This window comes from Dermacentor variabilis, chromosome 4, assembly GCF_050947875.1.
Source record: "Dermacentor variabilis isolate Ectoservices chromosome 4, ASM5094787v1, whole genome shotgun sequence".
Classification (NCBI taxonomy): Eukaryota; Metazoa; Arthropoda; class Arachnida; order Ixodida; family Ixodidae; genus Dermacentor; species Dermacentor variabilis.
Genome location: NC_134571.1, coordinates 126,896,125 through 126,920,302, shown reverse-complemented (window position 1 = coordinate 126,920,302; position 24,178 = coordinate 126,896,125). Strand labels below are relative to the sequence as shown.

The window sequence follows — 24,178 nt, the reverse complement described above, 5'->3', positions numbered from 1 at the left end:
TGCGTTTTCTAGTTTTCCCCCCCACTTCTTTCTGTCGCTCGCTCTCCCGTCAACTTTCATATCCTTTCGCTCTGTCGTGCGCCGCGCGCGCGCGCGCGTTTCTTGCGGAACAGGCACGACATGCGCGGAACATCTGCCGGTTCCTGTTGCTTGCGAAACTTTTTTAGCTGCTCTTGCTCTTTGCCTCCTCCCCTCCCGCAGCGCGCGGGGGCAGCGGTGAGATGTTCCCGCTGCTGTCTCGAACGTCACGTGGTCGATTCCCTTTTGCCTCGTCACCGGCGAACACTTTGCCGCTCGCTCTACGACACCTTTTTCTCTTTCACCCCTCCTCAAGCTTTCTTTCATGCTTTCTTTAGATCCGGAGTCGGTCGCGCCGCTTCTGTTTCGTAACTAGCCCCTTTTACACGAGTGGAAAACTACCGCCCGCCCACGTAACCAATCAACGTGTTCGCAGTGGAGTGTCGCGTTGCTGGCGCGAAATCGCGCGCTCCTTTGACTGCACTTAACAGAATGAGTCGGCCTATTTTAAAATAGTGCGACAGTAGACGTCACAGTTGCCGTTCGCTAGTGATTGTGCGATTGAAATTTGCGCAGCCATGCACACAAGCACGTGTGTGATAGGGTTCAATTATTCGCCTAGTCTACGCGTAAGGAATAGTGACGAATCCAATGCATTGTTTAAGTTTATTTTTGCGCAGCGAGACATATCCGAAATAGAGCCAATGATAGAGGACACACATATCGTCGAAGAACTAGTTTACTAGCGCTTGCGGGGAGAAAGATGATAGATCCACAAAATCTATTTGTCTAACGGTAAAAAAAAAAAAAATTCTCATTGAAGTGGCATATAGAATGTTCGCAGGGAAGAGCTCCCGCACATTTTTTTTTTTGTCACATTTTGTTTCGTTTCGACAGCGACTACTTTTGCGCCGCCACGCCGCCGTTGGCTCTGCCGTCAACCCTGCGAGTGCATTGAACCCGCCGCCGCCAAGGGAGCCGCGCTTTGCGGTTTTTGCGGCGCGCATGTTACTGTTGACTCGTGGAAATACTATGAATCTGCCTGAACCATGTCCACAGCACCTCGTTTAAGCTGCCTCATCGTCTTGAGCGGCTCTAAGGATGGTGAGTACGGACTCCCGCGATCCGGGCGTATTTTTCGCGGCTTGACGTGTACGGCAGCGGCGGCCTACTTGAGCTAGACGGGGGTAGACGGCGATGCGTAAAGGGGGAGTGCGCTTCCTACTGCCTAGGCCTAAAAGAGCGCAGACGAATTCTCGCGGTTCACCTTCGTTTCCTAGGACAACCAGTGTAGCTTTGTGTAGAGACGCTGTTGGAAACGTTTGCTTCGATTTCCCTGTAGCCTGCTCACAGCGACGGCCGGTGAAGGTGCATCGCCGGCGCTTTGAACTTTCGGCGTCTGCGATGAACTCCGCGTGAACTCGGAAGGCTCGGAATCCCGTCGTCCCATTTCCCACCAATGCGCGCGGCCGAATTGTTGGGACTGCTGCGAGGCTCGGCGCCTTTTCGCATTTCGTTGCGCGCGAGCTTCCTGCTGCGCATCAGAACTATAGTAATAAATGGAGCAAGTGCCAATCTCACGATGTTGTCGTCTGATAGTATATGCGCGGTGCTAAGTTAGCGGTGCTTATCGCGCACACTACCCGAACGCTCGCATGCTACGCCGTTGTTGACAAGTGTTTAACCGTCGCTGAAGTATGCGTTTACGCCTTCGTTTTTGCAGGAAACTCGGCGCCATCGTTTATTCAAACCTTCACTCTACTGCACAGCACGTTCACGGTCCAAATAGCCACGCCAGGGGTGAGTTGCGATAGCAAGCCGATAGTGCGCAACTGAACGTTGCGTCGCACATCTAACTGGGTTCTGGCCTGTGTGTTGCGTACGTTGAAGTGCAGCGGGCCGACGACGACGATGATGTTAATGGTGATTGCATCTGTGCCCAGCAAATAATTGCTTGCTTTATTGCACAACGAGTCAAGCCGCGTGATTACAGTCGAACTTAAAATTGTTGCCTTCAAAACATGCGTCTAGTAACATTCTCAAAGAATGCGCAGAATTCTGTTGCTCATATATTGTGTAGGCCACTTTTCTTCATATGGGCACGACTTCTGTCTGCTGTTAGGAATAACATTTATTTCTCATACGTACTCTTGTTAATACAAGTCTGGTTATTTATGTGAACATTAACACCCACCGAGTGTCTGGAGCGAAGTCTGTCCATCAGTATTGGCCAACATAACTTGCCGTCTGCCATCGAAATCAAACCAATTGTTGTAAACATAGTCTCAGAGCTTGTTTATCTAGAGTTAATGAAGTCAACAATAAAATGAATCTTGTAGCATAATCGTCTAATTGGTTTTTCCCATTGTGGTGTTTTATTTGGTCATTTTAAGTTAAAAGTAGCTATGGCATGACTGTGGTGCTAACTTGACACACTTCTTCATTTTTGTGTTTAGGAAACATACACTTCCATGTTACAAAGCATTGCTATATTTGTGCAGCATTTAATGTTACTTTTTATGTTTGTATCTACTTTATAATATCAATGTATAGCAAGCAGCCTTGCATGTGGCCGACCTCTTCTGCTACTACATACAAGAGGGCAATATGTTGCTTTTAGCAAGAAGCTGCAGTACCGCACACATAAAAAAATTTTGTTGCGGCTGCAAAAGTGAAACATGCCCACTTGCTTTATTCCCCTGTAACAGTATGTTGCAGTCACTTTATTCAAACAAAGGTTGCTGCCTGGCTGGGCCAGTACACAATTTAGTTGAAACTGAGTTGACATTAATGCAACTTCTTTTTGTCAATTCACTTATGATCCCGTGTTAGATTTTGTGATGTATTGAGAAACAAGAAAACTTTTGTGCGGTGAAATCTTGCCACAGACTAGGCAGAACATTGTGGCATTATTTCGACTCTCGTTCATAGCATTCCAAATATGATTACTGTCGTGAGGAGGTCCTGGGAGCTGATACAACACTTAAAAGACGTCAAGTTCAGCTTCCCACTTGCCTTTTCTTTCTTTTTTACTCATCTCATGCGCCGTCCCTCCTCCACGCAATAATTGCTTGAGTTTGTTGAGGATTGTTCAAGTAGGTGCATTGCCTTTGCTCAGTACAGTTGGTCAGTGCATGTGGTGTTCGGCTGCTCATCACAAGAACACTTGTTCAATTCTTAGATGTGACAGCTGCATTTTGATGGGGCAGAATGCACACATGCTTGTGTGCCAAGCCTCGGATACATGTTAAAGAAGCCTAGGTAGCCAACATTAATGGAGATCTCCCCGCTAATGGCATCTTTTGTAGTTTCTTTATTTATTTATTCATACCTCAAATACCCCAATTGGGGTTTTACATGACAGGTGGGCATATTTAGGTCATATTTTCAATGAATGCCTTGACCGATGAATGACTGGAGTGGTGCACCGCTTCAGCAGGTAGATGATTCCAGTCTTTGGCCGTTTGAACGAAGCAAGTGTTAAGATGAGCGGTGGTGCGAGCTGGAACAGCCTTTGAATGGCTATGATGGTATTCACATTGCCTTGGATGGTAAGCCCAATCATTCGACTTTGCTACCATTTTTGTCTCGTGGCAATAAATGTATGCATTGTTGGTTCCACATCAGCACTGTGTAGTCAGTCACAAGTGAAGAATTCAAGAGAGGATTCTCCCAAAAGGTGTGATGCGCCTACCATCCAGGCCTGGACGCTTCGGGAAATTGTGCACCAATAGTTGCCGCTGCCACAAAGAGGGAGAGTCTGAATTTTTTCAGCACAGTTGAACACGCCACGGTCGCTCACCGCGCTCACAGACAGCCAAAACTGCAAAGTGTGGGTACCAGAAAGGATCTCGTCCACGCTCTAAATGTTTGTAAACGCTGTAATGAAGAGCAGCACAGTCAGCGGCATCGTGAATGCATGGCTCAAGAGGGAGCACTCGGACTTGGACTTTGCATTGTCGTTGGGTCTCCTACCAGCGGCTGCTCATCTGGTGCAGTAAACACTATTTTAACAGGAGCACTACAACATCTCTGACGTGCGTGTGCATGAGTTGAGAAGCGCCACCCTCTTGTTTTATGGTTGCAGCAGCTTCATTCGAGGCTGCAATAATGTGTGACTTAGGCAGCTTTTTATTCCAGTAAGGGGCCTAGAACGACATAGAAAATACTATGCAACTGTTGGACGTGGTTGATGGCATGTCATTAGTGGTAGGTGATGATCGGCAGCTATCTTGGGTGTTGCAGAGGCCTGCAGTGAAGGGGGAGGGGTGTGCCACGCCCCCCCCCCCCCCCTAACGTCACGGAGTGCTAAGTGATGGAGTGCCTCTGCACCTCCCACAAAAAGGCAGAATCGTGCTCTGCCTTCGCCCCAACAGAAAAATCCTCATGCCGCTCCTGGCGTGCACGAGTAGCCTTTGCACCCTGCATAATGTTTTCGTTTTCATGTTAGGTTAGTAGCAAAGCTCAGTGATGTCAAAACAACCCCCATTGTCTGCTTGGCAGGGGCGTCCTTTGGAGTTCGTTAACCAAGATGACCAAAGCCGACGCTGGCTGAATGACTTTCGCATGAAAGTCTTTGCAATCCCCATTGGACTTCACACTGTAGACCGTAAGTATGAAATCCACATTTTGTGTTCTCACTTGCCTTATTTGTGAAGATGGGTGGGTTGATTGGTAGTTGCACATTTTTCTTTGTGAAAGTGCACAGCGATTTATTTATGCTATAGTTGACAGCTTACAGTCATATGTATGCCAGAATATCAGCTTATACACAAGCAGAAGTGCCCGCAGTGTTGGGCTGTAACACTTTAACCAAAGCGCATTCGGAACTTTTACTGCAGCTGTCAGTGGCATTCCACTAGTTGGCTGGCATAAACGTATTGAAAATCTTTCTTTTTCTCTTCTTTTGATCCTTCCACAAATGTCTTTTATTTATTGACTTTTGAATATCATTGCCTTTTTGTACTACTTGTGCATGCTTGTCAGTTCTAAGACGTCTCGTGGCTACATGGTGCCGTCTAGACAGGAATCGTAAATTATCTGTATTTGTGACATAAAGCAATGATGATGGTGCTGCCTCTGGTGTGATCCACTTTAGGGTACAGTGATGCTTCTTAGGGTGAAAATGTGTCCATCAACACATTATTCACGTGCCAAAGTAAGATGTACACCAGCACAAATTCAAACATGAACAGGAAAATATGTAAAATAGAAGTGAGGCGTGCAGACAGGACACAAGAGTAGAGAAGTGGACAACACGAACGCGTTCGTGTTGCCCACTTCTCTACTCTTGTGTCCTGTCTGCACGCCTCACTTCTATTTTGCATAATGAATCCTTACCAACTAGCTCAGCTTTCTGTCATTCTAAGGAAAATATGTCTTGTGAATTTTGCTATCTATGATGTAACTTTACAAGCATAAAGCTTTTCCAAAATTTCATTTCCTATACTTGGAAAAAGTGGTTCTGTGAACAATTCACACGACCAGTTATTCCACTTGCATGCCCCTTTGTTGACGTGGATGTCTTGTGAAATTTTGCAGCTGGAAATTATCCTGAAATTTCTGCATAGAATGAAATCAGAGTTGAGATAAAGAAAACAGTAATTTATAGTGCTTGAGCATTCAAGCACTGCAGGTTCAGTTATTGAACATGCTGTTAACCTATAACTCTGTATTTGAAAATACGTTTTGTGAATATGAAACCTACACTGGCAAACATATAAATGGTATGTTTTGGCATTTTTTATGTATGTTTTATTTTCTGGAATAGGAATGTCCGAGGCAGAAGTCTGTGGCTACCATAGCAGCTGTGAAAAAGCAGCACTTTTCTTTTTTGCGACTTGTAAATGTGGCATTGAATTTGAAATTCTATTTTTTGTGCCAATTATAGATCTAGGGCCAGATCTAGGTTCTCTGTATGTCACCCATAATGAAAAGCTTGGTTTCTATATCATCATCATCAGATAAACTGCATTGGTTTTACTCTGAAGTAGAAACATTTTTTTTCTCATACCAGAACATTACGATTCTTTTTTTTTGTTTCACTCCGGAACGAAATCTAAAGGAAAAAAAATAATGGTATTCAGTTTTCGGACTTCCCACCTTTTCTGGAGTTCATCATCCATGCATTGCCTGCACTTGTGGTACAACTGTGCCACCTTATTTGTAAATACACGCCACCTCCCTGCGATTTTAAATGTAGCAGCACCGTTGATATGCTTCTCGGTGTATTGGGCCTGAGGGAGGACTAGATGTTGTGTTAATGCAGCAATGTTTGCATCGCATCAGACCCGTGGACTCTCCATACTGTGATGCGTGCAAAGTACCTGCTCCTTGTCCCTCGTGTGACTGCAAATGGCAGGCATTGATTTCCTTGTTAGCACCAATTAACAACAGGCCTTTCTGTGAAAAAGCGTTGCTGGGCCATTGACCGCCACTTACCGGCCACATCAATGAAGTGAGCCGTCAAGGCTGTCTTAGAGGATTTAACACAGCCTTAGATTCGAGGCTGTGAATGGGTCCTTCAGACACGAATGTGTACATGATTGCATGCTACTGCCTGTCCTCGTCATTAATCCTCGTCCTTCGTTTTTCTTCTTTTCCTTTTCCCACTGAGCCGAGTAGCAGGCTTGGAGGACTCCCTGCATTTCCTTGATATATTCTCCTCTCTCTCCCTCAATAATGCTTTGCTTCACGTAGATTCCAGAATTGGCGTTGGATCTGCATAATTCTTTTGTAACTATGTGTGACCTGAAGAACAAACAACAAGTGTTATCTCTCAGTACAGCTTAGCAGCATCGCATTCTTGTAAAAAATGTTAATTTGCACTGTTTTCCTGTAAATATTTTTCCGTTATGCAAATGAATCTGAACCAGTTTGAACATTATTTTGGTTCCGGAGTGGAACCAAAACGAAAACTGGGACGAAAGAAGTTTTGGTTCGACACTCTGTTTAACACACCTCTGCTGCTGCATTGTAGCGACTGCTAAACTGCTGTTCTTTAGGGAGAAGGGGTTGGAAAGGAAAATTAAATTTTTTTTTTAGTGCTTCGTATGCGGTGTGTATTGCCGAGTAGATGCACAGGATAGTGCGATTCAGAGAGTGAAGCTTTTGACTTGCTTGAGCAAACACAGTTCTTTTTGAGCTCATAATTTCATGACATGGTGCTTTCAGTATGCCTTCAATAGGTTTGTTTACATGAACTCAACATGAGTGTGTCAGCCCTCAGCCCGACCCAACCATGTGCACATGTCTTTCCCAGCAGGTTGGGCGAGTCTTACCACCCCTTGCAATCGGGTTGACTGAACTCGCCTTGCCTCTAGCTCAGCCCTACCTGCTGGTGTTCAGGTACATGAGTCTGAGGACTTGTTTTCAACCTGACAAGCTGACTTGGTTATACTAGAACGCCAGCAAACTTGAAGAAGGGCGATAGAAAAAGTGGCTGGACTTAGTGGCTGGATGAGTTGTTAGTCCAGCCACCTTCCTGTCGCTTTGTCTATGTCTGCTTCTATATTTTTTTTCCCTTCAAGTTTCCTGGCATTTTTCTGGTGTAACCATGTACCAACTAGCCCAACAAGCCACTCTTATGAAGCTAACTTGACCCACCTTTGTCGGGCTCACACAAACAGAAAATGTAAAGTACTCGCACGGTCCAAAGATGGCAAGTGTAAGCCGTGGTAGTTGAACAGGTGCCTAAAGAAAGCTGTTCATGAGGACCACCTGCTGAGCTGTCACTGCGTAGTATTACACAAGTTGTAAAAGTCTTCACATTTTTTTCCCTTCACATGTGATGGGACCCTAGAAAACTGGCCTGCCCATGCAAGTCTGTGATGTCGGATGAGCAGCACAAATGGATACTGCTTGGACTAGCGCGCACTAGTGGCGGAGTGCGAGTTAATGTGGTCGATGTTCGCAGCAGGGTGACGTTATCAGATTTGTGCCGTCTGGAAGTGTGCCTTGGGCCAAGGTTGCTCGCCAAGGTTTTAATGTTTCTGCCGAGAGGCTGAATGGGTGCCTGTTTCCGTGCAGCCAATCGGTACTCCTGCCTGATTCTGCCTCACAGTCCAGGAGCAGTCCATGACCTCTGTGAGAACAAAGACTTGGGTCACATCCTCAGGCATTTCATCCAAGAGAAAAGTGAGTTCCTTGCTTTGGATTGGTGCTTGAACTTGAATGCCCAAAGAGGGGCAGCGGAGGCCATTTGAATGAGATTTATCCCCTTGCGCGTATCCCATTGTCCCAATAGAAAGAACAGTGGAAATTGACTGCTATCGGGGTGGACCAAGGTGAATGAGAATATGGTATCTCTGTTAGTGTTCCTATCAGACACGGAAAGTTGGGTCGTGTTATTTGTAGCCAGTAATTAAACGGTTATATGCTTTGGCACTCCATGATTCAGAGGTGAAAAACATTAGTTCGTACAATTTTTATTGGTGTTAACCGTTCTGTTGGATAACTTGGCGCCTTTGCATATAATGCACGATTGTCATTGAATAAGCACAGCAAATGGCGCACACATTTATAAGAAAATTAATAGACGTGGACAAATATTCAAAGTTTCAAATACGAATTGAATATCAAATGCTACCTATTCATATTCGAAAATGATCTATGGTATTCAGTATTTTCGAATCCTCAAAGCCAACTGAATATTTCACAACTTACTCCTTGTCTTGCTCTGTTCTCTGTCTGCTAAACAAATTATTGCAAATTATCAAAAGTAAAACAATGACAAATGTTTTGAAGCAGTGCAGATGAAAAATGTGTAATGGAAGCTTTATTTTCGGGGTTGCAGTGGAGACATGCACAATCGTAATTTTTGCTTGTAGTCTGCCTTTTAGTGTTCTTGAAATTCTGCTCGTGCAGCAGTTTTATCTCTTACGCTACAACCAATGATGTTTTGCTTGCAACTAGCTCGTTTACTTGTGTTTGCGACTAAGGCCTTCAGCAGAGCTTGAGTTTTTTTTTTCTTTTTCCACAACTCCAGACTTTTTAGATTTTTTTTAGGTAACTATTTTTTCCACATTTTTGGAGAGCTAGTCATTCAGCAGCCACTTATTCTTGGGAGGCTTGCATGTAATCGGGCTCTAAATATATTTAGAGGCCTTCATGCAGCTTTTTTAATAACAATTAGCAATCCTATGTTTAAACTTGATCCTTTGTCCATGATAGTGAATTGATCCTTTGTCCCCAGTAGTCGTGGTCATGGGATCGAATCCCGGCCATGGTGGCGGCATGTCAATGGGGGGGAAGTGTGAAACACCCGTGTACTTAGGTTTGGGTGCGCGTTAAAGAACCCCGGGTGGTCCAAATTTCCAGAGCCCCATTATGGCGTGCCTAAAAAATAGATATTCCTGCTGTAAATACTACATGCATACGCATCTGAGTATTTGATATTTGATTCAATATTTGAGACTAACTATTTGTATTAGACTTGTATTTTAAAATGTTGATGTTTGCCTATGTCTAACAATTAATTTAGCAACATTAGTCTTGTGTAATGTACTGAATGTTTCATATGTGCACACACTAAAGAGTAACTCTATATAACCTAACAGTAAGAAGAAAACTTGTTTTATACTCAGACCAATTGTAAACACATCCTTTGCAGTAGGGAAATCTTGCAGTGATCGTCAGACATTGTCATACTGTTCGCACCGTGGTGTTAACACTGCTAAAGAAATGCAGAATATTTTTCTTTATCAGAGTCTCAGTTACTTAGCATTACTGTGCTTTTTTTTATTGTGCTGTGATCTTTAGCGGCCATGCAAGGATCAAGGAAGCAAGCTTGCTGAATTTTATTTTTTATGTAGTAGACTCAGCAAAACTTTCTGTTGTTTCATCTTATCAGCGCATTCTGTGAGGGAATATGGGACCAAATTTCTGTTTTAATTAACCTCATGTGAGATTATAAAGCAGTATATCTATGTAATTGAGTATCACCACTGTGATGCCCATGGAAGCAGTTTGTCAGAACCTGTGGTAACATTATGAATATGACTTTGACTGAGACTTCTTACCTAATTTCAGGTTGGGCCAGTGATTTTCTCATGTTAAGGTAATGTGTCATATATTTAGAAACATTGTAATTGTTGCACTGTTTTCATTGTTTGTGCTTGTTCCTAGGTATCTTGTGTTTGAGGCTGTTTTGGTAATGAATTGTGGCGTAAGCTCTGGCACAAATGTCTCGCTTGTTTAGGTAACCAAAGCTAACTACCTTGATATATACATGGAGTCCACCTGCTTGTGCATAAGTGCTGCGGGTGGCATGGTTTTAACCATATGAATACTGTGCTGAAGACATCATGTTACCTGCCAACGGTATTAAAGCTGTAAGCAGCCCTTTAGCTCCAGATTTTTGCTGAAGTTGTGTAGTTGTTAACTGAATTGGCCAGCCTGTAGATCCTCTGGTAACTGTAAAACTAGCCTTCCCACAAGCCTCCAAACTAGTTGCAGCGCAGATGTGTCTCCTGTGATGATGCCATGCACATTTCACACTTTCTTTACATTTGAATGATGTCTGGTGGTACCATAAGTTTGGCGAATATGTGGAGTGGTGAAGTAGGCTGGCAGATTGGTAAAAGGGTCTGTTACACACCCTCCCTTTCTGATCCGGCAAAAACAACCCATTGTCCTTCGTTTTATACTTGAGCCAGGAGATTGCCTGCGCTTTTGGGTATATGCAAGGACACTGTGCAACCATCTGCTCCTTCTGCTCTTTGCCAGAACCAATCTGTGCCATTGGTATGGGAGTTGCCGGTCTCTTCTCTGCTATGGATGACTCCGACGTGTGGAGCTTCCGCCGATGCACCTTGACTGCAGTGAGTCCATTTCACCCTTGAGCATATGCCTCCAATGATCACTTATCCAGTCAAGCCATTTATCTCATTCGCATGTGCTAAATCCAATCCAAGTAAAATACATTGTAAAACGAATTAATATTGGTTTATTCTAGTAGTATGTGCCAAAGATATTTTGGTATACTGAAGGTGACGTTCATCCATTGAATAGCCGTGTCTGTTAACTTGGCTACAATGCCTTTCTGTTCTTCCTTATTACAGTCCCACTAATTATACTTTGTAAATGTGCACATGTACTCGCCGTCGACAGCTTTCATAAGCACTTGATTAGTGGTAACCGAATCTGTTGGTGTCCCATAGCACCTCTGCAGCGTTCACGATCATGCTGTCATCTCTTCACATACTTTCAGTATAGAATGTTAGTTTTTGTTTACTTTGCTGTACTATTCTCTGGTGTGACCAAAGCAGAACTGGTGACGTCCTTAGGCCTTTCCTTCAGTGCGAGAGAACATCCCTCTTCGGTTTGACGCGCAATAGTATAGGCATACATGCTGCTGCTGTCACCTGTGATTTCGAGTAGGTACCCAAGTGGGTTTTTAGCACACAGACCAGCAGTGGCATAGCCAAAAATTTTCTTTGGGGGGAACACGCACTTGACCAGTAAGAGGGCTGCCCGTGCGGCATCCCCTCCTGGCTTACACCCTGTTGGGAACTCAGCGCGGACGCCCGTTGTTGCACCTGGGTCGCAAGCCCCAAGGGTAGCGTTGGCCTGGCGGCCTGGGGCACAACTGGAAGCCTCCGAAGGTCCCGGCAAAGCATGAGTCGACAGGTAACAGAACAACTTGTTTATTCTAGCATCGTAAAAGAGCGGGCGGTCAGGTCGACCGAAGTGGAGAGACGGGAGAGCACGTAACTCAACTGAAGAAATCGGAGCCTCTCCCTTGGCGTCCGGGGGCAGCTGCTTTTATACTCTCGCAGTTGAGGGCAAGAAGGAACGCCTCTATAGATGCGCACGTGACTGTGCCGCTCGGGCACGTTGGGATGAGTAGGTGGCGCATCCGCCGGGCCGGCGCCGCTCGGGCACGTTGGGACGAGTAGGTGACGCATCCGCCGGGCCGGCGCCGGTCAGACCTCCTCGCCTCACAGTTGGGGGAGCTCCTCTCCCCGGCTGCCGCGCTTTGACAAGCGTGGGCACCAACATGCACACACACACACGCACACCGAAGACACGTGGCATTGGAACATGCCTGGACGCGCTTGGCGGGGAGGCGTAGCAGCGGCGCCGAACGGGCCAAAATGTCTGCCGTTTTGAACGAAGCCCCAGCGTCCGTTGCATCCGCGCCGGCTATACCGTGCGTCGTAGGCGAAACGTAACAGACCGCCCCGCCGGGGGAAGGAGATCCCGATGGTCAGGGGACTGCATCCGCTGTCCGGAGGGATGTCGCTCGATGATGCTCATAACCGAAGTCGGGCGTCCCTCGACGTTTCTTGAGCGCAGCGCACAGAGAAGGCCTCGTTCTCTTGTTCAGGTTCACACAGGACACTGCAAAGTGACTTCGGGAGAGTTCACATTTTTGTTCTCGTTCCCGGCAAGCGTTAGAACTACGCTGAAACTCAACCGCTCAGTCAGCAAGCACGGCACAACCCTCACTAAGCCCTGCCAGGCTCTTTCCCCTTCTATACCACTGCCTAGTTCCTTACAGTAGTCTAGCAGCACTCAGACCGCGTCCACAAATTGGAAAATTGCACTAGAAAGCACGTCATCACTTTGAAACACTAAACAAAAGCAATATGTTAAAAATCCTGCCTCAGGAAGAAAAACATCAGTAACAAACAATTTTGAGGCTGATTCCTTCGTTAGGGGCTTCGACTTAAGCCATCGGCGTTACCGTTGAGACTCCCCTTTTTGTAACGCACCTCAAAGGAATATTGTTGCAAAGCGAGGCTCCAGCGCAGGAGGCGGCCATTTTTGGGAGAGATGGTCTGCAGCCATTGGAGAGGGCAGTGATCCGTCTCAATGATAAACCTCGAGCCGGCTAGATAGCATGACAATTTCTGAACGGCCCACACGAGACACGCACACTCTTTCTCGGTGGCGCTGTACGCCTGCTCACGACTGGTCAGCTCACGACTAGCATACAGGACGGGGTGTTCCACTTCTCCATTTTCCCGTTGGCACAGTACAACGCCCATGCCTCGCTCACTAGCATCGCACTGAACAACGAACCCTTTTGTATAGTCTGGCGATCGTAGCACAGGCTGGCTTGTTAGGGCACTCTTTAGGGCGCTAAAAGCTCTTTCCTTTGTCTCGTCCCAGACGACTGTTTTTGAACAATCCGTGCTGGGCCCTCCCACTGCACGTCTAGTTTGTTTTTTAGCGAGGTGCGCAATATCATGACCTCATCGCCCACTTCAAAACGACGGGCTCTGGCTGTCCGATCATAATAAACCTTGGCCCTCTGCTGGGCCTTTGCCATTGCTTCACCTGACAACTCCTGTGCCCTTCTTAAGCGTTCGAGGAGCCTAAGCACGTACTCCACCACGACTGGGTCGTCGCCCCTGCCTTCCCACGATTCTCGAAGCATGCGAAGCGGAGATCGCAGCGAGCGATTGTACACCAGCTCAGCTGGCGAAAACCCCGTAGCCGCATGCGGCGCGGTCCGTAATGCAAACATCACCCCAGGCAGACACAGCTCCCAGTCAGTTTGATGTTCAAAACACAATGCTCTCAACACGCGCTTCATGACGGAGTGGAGCTTCTCAACGGAATTCGATTGTGGGTGGTACACTGAGCTGTGTAACAGCTTTACCCCACACCTTTCGAGAAAAGTTGTCGTCAAAGCGCTAGTAAACACTGTGCCCTGATCTGATTGGATTTCCGCAGGAAAACCAACTCGCGCAAATATGGACAGTAGTGCATTGACTATCTCAACTGAGCTGAGTTCTTTAAGCGGCACTGCTTCAGGGAACTTTGTCGCTGGGCAGATCACAGTCAAAATGTGTCTGTACCCCGTGGCTGTTACCGGCAGAGGTCCCACTGTATCAATAACGAGCCGTCTAAAAGGCTCCGAAATGATAGGTACCAATCTCAACGGCGCCCTCGATTTGTCCCCTGGTTTGCCCACCCGCTGACAGGTGTCACATGTCCTCACGAAATGGTCTGCGTCCCGAAAACACCCTGGCCAATAGTACTCTTGCAAGAGATGGTCCTTAGTTTTCGTAACTCCTAGGTGTCCGGACCACGAACCCCCGTGCGACAAGCGCAACAGATCCTGACGGTAGCACTGAGGCACGATCAGCTGATCGAACTCCACTCCCCTGCGGTCTAGATACTTCCGGTACAGGACCCCACCTCTTTCCACAAAGCGAGCATTTTTCTTAGCGATACCTTCCTTGATAATGCAGCATATGTTTTCTAGGCTGCCATCCTTCTTTTGCTCGGCTATCAAAGCCGACCGGCTGACTTTTAGCAACCTATTAAGTCCGTCTGACGTAGGCGCGATGAGCAAATCTGCAGATAGCTCTTCTAACTTTCCCGCATCGGGAATTTCCTCTCCAGTATCTGGTGTCTTTAACGTTACAGGCTCAATTTTATTTAGTTCGGGCGTGCTCTGAATATCAGCTTGCTGCGCCTCTGACCCTTTTTCATTGTTTGATAACGTCAGCCCCGCAACTACCGCCTTTGCAGCGAGCTCCCGAACCTTCGATCTGGTTAAGGCCTGAACGCTAGCCTCACCAAACAAAAGCCCCTTCTCGCGCAGGAGGTGATCGGACCTGTTCGAAAATAGGTACGGGTACTGGGGGGGCAGCATAGATGACACTGCGGCCTCCGTCTCAAGTGCTCCGAAAGGTCCTTCAATAAGCACTTTTGCTACGGGCAGACACACGCTATGAGCTTCCACGGCTTGCTTGATCCATGCGCACTCGCCCGTGAACATATGGGGTTCTACGTAAGAGGGGTGAACTACATCCATTGTAGCTGCGGAATCGCGAAGCACTTGGCACTCTTTCCCGTTCACGAGGAGGTCTCGCATGTAAGGCTCGAGAAGCTTCATGTTCTTGTCAGTGCTGCATAATGACAAAAACACAACTTTTGGTTTTGTTTCCGGACACTGCGCCGAAAAGTGACCCGGCTTCTGGCACGTATAACACACGCGCGCTTGCCTCGTCTCGAACCGCTTTCTGCGTTCGGCTTCGGCTGCCGCCGTCTCCTTAGGTTCGGTCGGACTGCTTTCACTCGCATCCGCACTACGTGTGTTCCCCTTTGCTCTCATGGGTGTGAACTTTGGCCTCTCAAACTTGGAGGCAAATTCACCCTTTTGACCGTCCTTAGCTCCGCGAGCCCGACGCGTCACAAACTCCTCGGCTAGCTCGGCGGCTTTAGCCACTGTACTAACGTCTGGCCTATCCAAGACCCAGTACCGCACGTTCTCAGGTAACCGACTATAAAACTGTTCTAGCCCGAAACACTGCAGAACTTTCTCGTGGTCACCAAACGCTTTCTCTTCTTTGAGCCACTCCTGCATGTTTGACATAAGCCTGTACGCAAACTCTGTGTATGACTCACTTCTGCCTTTCTCATTTTCCCGAAACTTCCGACGGAACGCCTCCGCTGACAGCCTGTACTTTTTTAGCAGACTCGATTTCACTTTGTCGAAATCTTCTGCCTCCTCTCTATTCAAGCGAGCGACTACGTCGGCCGCCTCGCCGGGTAACAAAGTGAGCAAGCGCTGTGGCCACGTTTCCCGAGAGAACCCCTGCTTCTGGCACGTTCGCTCAAAGTTAACCAGGAACAAACCAATGTCCTCTCCAAGCTTAAACGGCCGCATCAGGTCAGTCATTTTGAACGATACTCGTTCTCCTGCACCGTGTGCCTGACTTCCATTACGAGCGCGTTCCATCTCTACCTCAAGACGCTTCATTTCCAAAGCGTGTTGACGGTCGCGCTCTTCTTTTTTCTCTTGTTGCTCTCGCTCTTTTTGTTCTTTAAGTTCGCGCTCCTGTTTCTCTTTTTGCTCTTTAAGTTCGCGCTCCTGTCTTTTTGCCCTCTCCTCAATGGTCTCAAGGCATTCCGACAGCTCGTCATCCTCAGCCTCTAACTCAAGAATAGCCCTTAGCAGTTCTGGTTTTCTGAGTTTGTCTGAGACATCCAGACCCAACTCTCTTGCAAGCTCCAGCAATTTCGGTTTGCGCAACGACTTCAAATCCATGGCTGCTCTGAATGCTGCTTTCTCTACTGCCTACTATTGTCTTGCCGCAAACCAACCCTGCAGCAACGACAACCACAATTACCAGCTCTGTTTCTGACACTAACAAAAGCCTGGCAAAACTCAGAAGAAGAAAGTCCCGCACTCACCAAACCTCGCAGCCAAGAATTCAGCGCAGTCGTTCCGCTGCAGGCAACCAGTCATCACACAGGGCTCGTTGCACTGCTCCCTGATGGTCGTTGTGCTGCTCAGCATACAGTCAACTGCATATCTTCGCTGCTGGCCTCCGTTGTCGCGATCTCACCGCTGGCAGACAGTTGTTGGGAACTCAGCGCGGACGCCCGTTGTTGCACCTGGGTCGCAAGCCCCAAGGGTAGCGTTGGCCTGGCGGCCTGGGGCACAACTGGAAGCATCCGAAGGTCCCGGCAAAGCATGAGTCGACAGGTAACAGAACAACTTGTTTATTCTAGCATCGTAAAAGAGCGGGCGGTCAGGTCGACCGAAGTGGAGAGACGGGAGAGCACGTAACTCAACTGAAGAAATCGGAGCCTCTCCCTTGGCGTCCGGGGGCAGCTGCTTTTATACTCTCGCAGTTGAGGGCAAGAAGGAACGCCTCTATAGACGCGCACGTGACTTCGCCGCTCGGGCACGTTGGGACGAGTAGGTGACGCATCCGCCGGGCCGGCGCCGGTCAGACCTCCTCGCCTCACAGTGGGGGGAGCTCCTCTCCCCGGCTGCCGCGCTTTGACAAGCGTGGGCACCAACATGCACACACACACACACGCACACCGAAGACACGTGGCATTGGAACATGCCTGGACGCGCTTGGCGGGGAGGCGTAGCAGCGGCGCCGAACGGGCCAAAATGTCTGCCGCTTTGAACGAAGCCCCAGCGTCCGTTGCATCCGCGCCGGCTATACCGTGCGTCGTAGGCGAAACGTAACAACCCCTGCAGACAAGGCACAGAGCTCTTTTGGGCACATGTTGCGGCCTTGTGACTGCACATGTTTGCACCCGTGAATGAAAGGAATGCCTGCACAGCAGAATAGAATACTTTGCTACAGAATGCACTACAGACCACAGAGTTGCAGCCAAGCGTGTGGAAAGCTGAAAGACTGCAATCCAGCGCCTTGTTTGCACGGCATGCGTTGCCGTGTAAGCAGGGCATGTGGTGGCTGGCAAGGACACACGCTTTCTTCTTGTTTATTACATGACGAGGGTCTTGAATCCGGCAACATTGATGCCTTCAGGTAGCATGTGTGGGATTATTGACCGGCTGTCTTCACCCAAAAAGATCACGTTCTCGTGATGCCTGCGGCCGAAGTGATGTTCCATGTCTGCCGCCAAGGTCTGTGAGTGGTGGCGCTGGCTAACACTCCCAGGGTTCTACAAGGAAACATAAACACCCAAGAAAGTGGACAAGGAAATGGTGCCGCAGTAGCTCAATTGGTAGAGTATCGCACGCGAAATGCTAAGGTTGTGGGATCGTTCCCCATCTGCGGCAAGTTGTTTTTTCATCCACTTTCATTTCCATTAATTTATCGTTTCTTTTATTCATTTTTTAAGCACAACTAATTTCCCTAATGTTGTCCTTGGTGTCAGTGTTCGTTGGCTTCTTATGATAGAACTCTGGTAATGACACTTTAGATGAGAGGTGCGGGGTTGGTATGGTGGCCAGAGCATTTCACCGGAGCAACAGGCATCCTATCCAGTGGGTTAGCCAGTCTTATCTGGGGTATAGCAAGCGGGGCAGAACAGCAACGTAGAAGAGATGCCTGTCTTGGTTAATTGGTAGATGTAGGTAGTATGCCAAAAGTAATCAATTTTCCACTTAAAAGCCTGTTCTCATTGATTGATTGCAATTTGATTTTAACACTGTTAGTCAGTTTGCTTACTCTCTTTTACATGCTTGCACACTCGCACACGTACTTGGTGCAGAAACTTAGTTCTCGACAAACTATTGTGCCATGTGGTGTTGCAGCGCCCTTGTTTGCAGCACGGGGTGCAGTTTGGTCTTTGGTGTGCTTGTGCAGGTCTCTGTATTTGAGCTTGCCCGGAGCCCTGACTTTGCCAACCTTCCCGTGATCCCTGAGGATGTCATCAAGGATCGAGGGGCACTGTACAGCTGTGAGTAGCTCGCATGGTGCTAAATTCTGTACACTGTGTGTGTGTTTGTTTTTGTCAGGAGGACCAGCCTTGTTGTACCAGTTGTGCCTGAAATAAAAATTTAATATGTGCGTTACGGTTGTATAAGTGAGAACATTCTTTTTTCTGTTCATTACAGTAGCAACATGTACACACAGACTGGTTAAACTGTATGCATCAAAGTTTCTGTTGTAGCCAGGAAGGAAGAGCGAGACGGCCAGATGAGGAGTCAGATACACACACATTTAATGGTCTCTCAGACGTGTTCTATCTCCAGAAGAAGAGCACGCGCTGCCAGATCGCCGACCACGCGCAGTCATGGGGAACTATTTCTCCCCGCTTTCACTAGATGGCAGCATATGCAACATCTCCCCAACAGAGCAAGCAAAGCTCACTGCAGCAGGCGGCTTCACGCACCTCCAACTTCTAGCATGCATGTGGGAAGTGTCTTGGCATCACGAACGGGCGTCTGCTACACTGTCACTGATACAAACATTTTCTGCGTTGGTTTTAGCAGGGGAATAGCGAACTGGCTGGGTCCTGTTGCTGTGTGCTGCACCAGTGTCGGTGTTAACCCAGTAGGACTGAGGCCATAATGTCACTCCGAGGTGCACTGAGCCCTTCCGACCAAACCTCACATTTAAAGAGGGCCTCCCGCTGGCCCTGCCAACTGCGAATCGTTGACATCGAGCCACCAAGCCATGGCGGAGCTTCCGTCATTCTGGGCCATCAAAATTGCTCGTCTCTCGAAGCGGGCGTCATATCAAATGTGCTACGTTGACATAATGTCACGAATAAGCGAAGTTGAAATGCAAAAGACCACAAGGTACTGCAGCACTGCAACTATAACACAAGTACAGCGAAAATGCATTGATTCCAACAAAAAACAAGTTTCGAATGCGGCCAACTTGTCTATAGATTGGATTGAGACATAAAGGTACAGATTGCCACTGTAATGCTAAGAACCGTGGAATTTAGAATATTTGTTTCAAAATTGTGAATTTTGCCGTTATTCGAATGTAGCGTGAGGTTCGAATTCAAGCATAGAAAATCATTAAAAAACTTGTGTTACAATTGAGCAAATACGGTATTGCACACCCATTATCAGCTGGCTACAGTGTTCTCACGTGCCAGCCTGCATCTGTTTAGGGCTTTTCCTTTTTCTTGGACAGTACCAGACAGGCGTTGTATGAGGCAAGGTTGGCGTAAAATTGTCGCATAATCAAGGGTTTTAATACATTATTTTTATGGGGGTTTTACCTGAACCAAACCAATTTTTCGTAAAATGCGGTTCGTTGCATGACCGCAGGACATATAATTGAGGCTCCACTGTAGAGCTTTGCGAATGCGACCTGCAGCAACACCAGAAGCACTGGCTTAGCTGTGGCTTTTGTAGTTCATTGCGAGTTAGGTACACTAAAGGCAAATATTAAGTCTAGCTAGAGTAACAGATCAGTCCTAGCAATCTCCCAGCATCTGTTTTGCATCAAGTTGGCAAGGTAATTGCATTTGAAGACTGCAGATTGCCTGAGAAAATGGATGACGATACATCAGCCACACGTCATTTCATCACAGGAATCTTGTAATATGTCATGAATCTTGAAGGTCTTGCTTTGCCAGGCACTATCATTTCACATGAGGCAGAGAGTTGGCTGCAAAGCTTGGGTGCCAGAGTCTTGCAAGTACTGTTGACACAGGGCTCACAGTTATTAGAACTGAGAGTATTTTAAATGTTGAAATGCAATTTAATTAACATTTCTGTCTGATTGACTGCTGTTTATCATTTATGAATGGGACATAAGATATCGCAAGGAGCTGGTTTCATATTTTCACAGCTGTGGTATGCCAGATCTGTCTCATGTTTACTTCATGTTTTCACGAAAGCTCTGTTCTCAATGAAAGTAGCGCTTGGGTCATTTCGGAGCCTTGATCTATCAAATGTGCTCCACTTGGTCGTCACTCATAGCATAGAACTTTAGCATATTGGTGTACTAAATTATGTAAATTGTCTGTTTCTTGTTTATATCCATGTTTCTTTCATTGTTCTCGTGATTTGCGTCTATTCTGTGCTGTTTGTCTGACGTGGAGTTACCATACTGACCAGAAACAAGCTCAGCATGTGCGAGCTAAACCGCACCATTGTTGCAGGTAGCATGGGTTATCTAGTTTGCTTGAAGCTCGTAGCAGTAATGGCAAAGTGGTAGTGGTACAATTGAACGTCGGCACAAAAAATTTTTTGTTTCCAGCGAGTGACCCTGACGAAGTGCACGTGGTGGTAGACCGGCACCTGGTGACTGGCCAGAACGAGCAGTCCACACTGACCGCAGTGCAGAACCTGGTGCTGCTGTGCAACCAGAAGCAGGCGGCCACACGCAAGGAACGGCATCAATGAAGCCTCTTGTTGTACCTACTCTACATCTCTTATCTCATGCTTCTGAAAAATCGTTCTTATACCGTGCTTTCTGTACAGTTGCCCAGCATTTGAGTCAGTGTGATTGTCCGGTGAGGTCCATACGGTGACTATTTAGATTGAAGGGGTAGAGCAAAGACCAGGAATTTTGTCTTTAATGGATCACATTTCTTTTGCTGGGTATAGCTATGTGTGAGCTATAAATTGAGTTAAATGGATGGGTGGTATGGACACTTGCTTCTTGACATACTCGCATTGGGCCCGTTCTCAATGCAGAAGCAATGGATTATGTACGGGTGTTAAAACTTACTGCAAGCGCCTTAATTTTGCTGCGCGAAAGAACGTAAAGGAACAGGAAGAGAGGATGACAGGCATAAGCTGTTGTTTAGCCCTGTGGTTGCTGTTATTTCATCTATTTTGTCTTTTCTCTTTCTATCTGGTGCTGCAAACAGTACTATGTGCTAGGATACAAGAAAGTGCTAAGGACGCATGATTCACAACCTAATTACAGGTTAGGGTACCCAAGGGCATCCAATGGGGGTGCCCTTGCGGGTGTGCCTGTTCTGTCTCGCTAACTCCCTGTGGTACAGTGAAGGCACTGTACCACAGGGAGCCACATGTACCACATCGTGTGGGGTAGTCAATGACGAGAGCCAGTTGCTGACGAGAGGATTAGCAACGCACAATGATCGTGCCACTCCTTCTTTAGAACAGGAAGTGAGTGAGGGAGTGAACTAACATTAGTAGGTCCAGAGAAGACGCAGAGGAAAACCCAGTGCCACCTGGCTAGTCCCACATAGGGACATAGACATTGTGCACTGCTAATCCTCTCGTGAAGCTTCAGTTCAGTTGGCATTATGCCAGAGATAGGAGCCAGGCAATGGAGGAACACTTCTTCTGGGTCTCTATTCTGGTTGGCTGGCGCAACCCTACACTGTGCAGAGTTGGCAAGATGAAGTACTGTATGGTCCTAGGCACCTTTGTTTGCAATAGTACACTGAGAGTAGTGCATCCACATAGCTGAATGCAGTTACCAAATAGAAATTTTATCCGGGCTTTTAATTGCTGCCCGCTATTCTTCAGGTCTGGGCAACTCTTGGACCACACTTCCTTGTGGTCGTAAGCATGTAAACTGTGTTCCCCTTGTGGTCCCCTCTTTCTGTTTAGAAAGCAAATGCTACCTCCTGCTTGTGTCTCCTTCTAATTTCCCCGCATTCTGTAAACCCTGTAGTCTCTGTGCTCCCCACTGTTTGTACATGCAAAGTGCACTAATATATTTTTTTACAATTCTATCCTTCCCATTTGTTTGCTGGCTTGTTTACGTGTAGGAATAACTCGGTTGCAGTTCTTGTATGCCTGTCCTGTCCTTAAAGCATTGCCGCAGATGCTTGCCTTGATTGCATCGCGATGAATCAAAGCAGAGAATTAAAGAGAATGGCAGGAAGTGCCCTATACCTGTGTGCCAAGTGTCTTACAAAAAAAGAAAGTTGAGGAAATAACCAACAAAGGTGTACCTGGTTGTGCTGGCTTAAGTAGTTACATGCAGGGAGACGTCTATTTGGTTCTCATTGCTGCTGAAGGTGGCTTGCAGGCTACTTGAGGAACTTCTAATGTGTTGTAGTGCAGGCACAATGTCACGGACATGAAACGCATGCAAGGCAAGCACACAGATACTGCTGTGTGCAGTCTCGCGTGCCTTTATGCCCGTGTCGTTCTGCCTGCGTTAATACAAATTAGTAGGTGACCTACCAAAAAGTGCATATAGCTACCCTCATCAATTGCTTGAAGAAAATTTTGTTGCTTCTGAGGCTGGGAAACATTTACATGGCTGCAAATTGTAACGATAGCCTGTATGACTGTAGTCATCTAAGGGAAGTGGCAGTACACTGCTCTGCGCATGAAATTAACGAGTATGCTTTAGATGTTTCAAATGGTAAGAGCAAATTAACCTGTTTGCTGCAGCTGCTGGTTTATTTAGCAGCGAAAAAGGAAAAAAAGAAAGATTGGCAGCTACTCGCAGCACATGTGCTAAAATACTGGGCACTGTTTGTACAAAGGGGCCCTTAAACACTTTTCAAGACACCATCTTTGTGTTGCAGGTTGCATAGGCTGACAACTAGAGATGTCTTTAGCATAGGTCAAAGTGCCAATATTGAAATGTTGAATATTTTAGTCGTGCAAACGAATCACTACATTGCTGCTGACTGCATCATTGCCTAGTGGCATTCACCGGAAGCATCGACAACATTACCGCTCCCTCTTCTGCGATTGGTTAAAAACAGAGTTGCGGATAACCACTGCATTGCAGCAAGAACATAAATTAAGATTTCATTTCAGTTTTGTTTTCTGTTCTTCTTAAATTAATGCAAGCAGGCACAGTCGTAAAAAAGAAAGAAAAGGAAATTCTCTACCACTACAAAACACTGTAGGGGCACTATCTGTTCTCTGGCCGCTGGCCTCTGAGCAAAGAAGCTTCTCTTCACGCTTGCGTACGCTTGTGAGCAGACTTGGTGCCTCGTTTTGTGCGAGCAATACACTCCCGAGTGTTGATCACGCAGTGCATTGTTGTCGCTGCGCGCGGTTTCTTGTTTGCATTGTTCTGCTGAAAAGAGACGTTGCACAGTCCCAGGATGGTCAACCAGTTGTGGCAAACATTAAAGGTGCACACCGGATAGGTCAAACTACACATTACACCTGAGTATCCGCCGTCGGCGAAGATAGGACATGCAGGCAACGATGGAGTGCTAAGTTCTGCTGTGTAGGTGCATTGAGCTCTTACTATCTGCAGCGAGGGTTTGTCAGTGGGCGAGAGAAACGGTGACAGAAGACTGCAACATTTGAGTTCAGAGCTTTCATATTTTTTTCTTAAATTTTAAAATTCATCTGCCGAATAACTTCGGACTGTGTACGACACTCGTTGCCATTCTTGTTGCATTTATCTCTCCAACCATCCGTCTACCCAACCCGTGACCAAAAAACAGTGGCAAAAGGTATGGCACTCCACAGTACACTTCTTTCAATGCAGTGTTTGGATGCGGTAGTTGCCTGTTCTGCCCAGAAAAAGTGATATAACTGTGTGTCTTCTGCAGTGATGTGGGTCCATGAATGAACTGTCCCAATGAAGAGAATGGCGGTGCCATCTGTCACTGCTTAGACAAAATTTGGTGCACGCCATGTTTTGCCATAAATTGCAGCTGATGGCATCTCCACTTCGTTAGAAAAAATCTACACTATTCGCCTACTATTTGTACAGGTGAAATGCCAGCTTTGTGTGCAATTTTCATGTGTGTGAGTTTAGCCATGTTAGCCATGTAAAGGTCAACTGAACTTAAATTTCGCTTTGGCTAAATTTGTTATAAACGAGTAGTATACACCACTGAACCACTCTAGGAAAAACCACAGGGCTGGTAATTGTATAGTTGTTAGCAGTCTTTAAACAGCACCGAAGCAGATGATGTGTGCACCTGGTGCTTGTCGCTACGATTTAAATCCCAACACACTGCCTCCGATATTTCTCAACATGCCAAGGGCAGCTGCAAGCTCTGGGCGCTCTGGCTGGCTTACACTGCCATGCCTCTGCGGCTACGTCACCCACAGAGA

General features: G+C 46.9%; 1 protein-coding gene across 1 annotated transcript; it reads left to right on the top strand.

The window, feature by feature from the left end:
- Nucleotides 1–955: 955 nt before the first annotated feature.
- Nucleotides 956–22,032, top strand: LOC142579731 (glutamine amidotransferase-like class 1 domain-containing protein 1). Its single transcript, XM_075690239.1, has 7 exons — nucleotides 956–1,122; nucleotides 1,742–1,818; nucleotides 4,522–4,627; nucleotides 8,047–8,154; nucleotides 10,744–10,838; nucleotides 18,057–18,150; nucleotides 20,415–22,032. Exons 1-7 carry the CDS (start codon nucleotides 1,068–1,070, stop codon nucleotides 20,558–20,560), a joined length of 681 nt encoding a protein of 226 aa, XP_075546354.1. The 5' UTR covers nucleotides 956–1,067; the 3' UTR covers nucleotides 20,561–22,032.
- The last annotated feature ends 2,146 nt before the right edge of the window (nucleotides 22,033–24,178 follow it).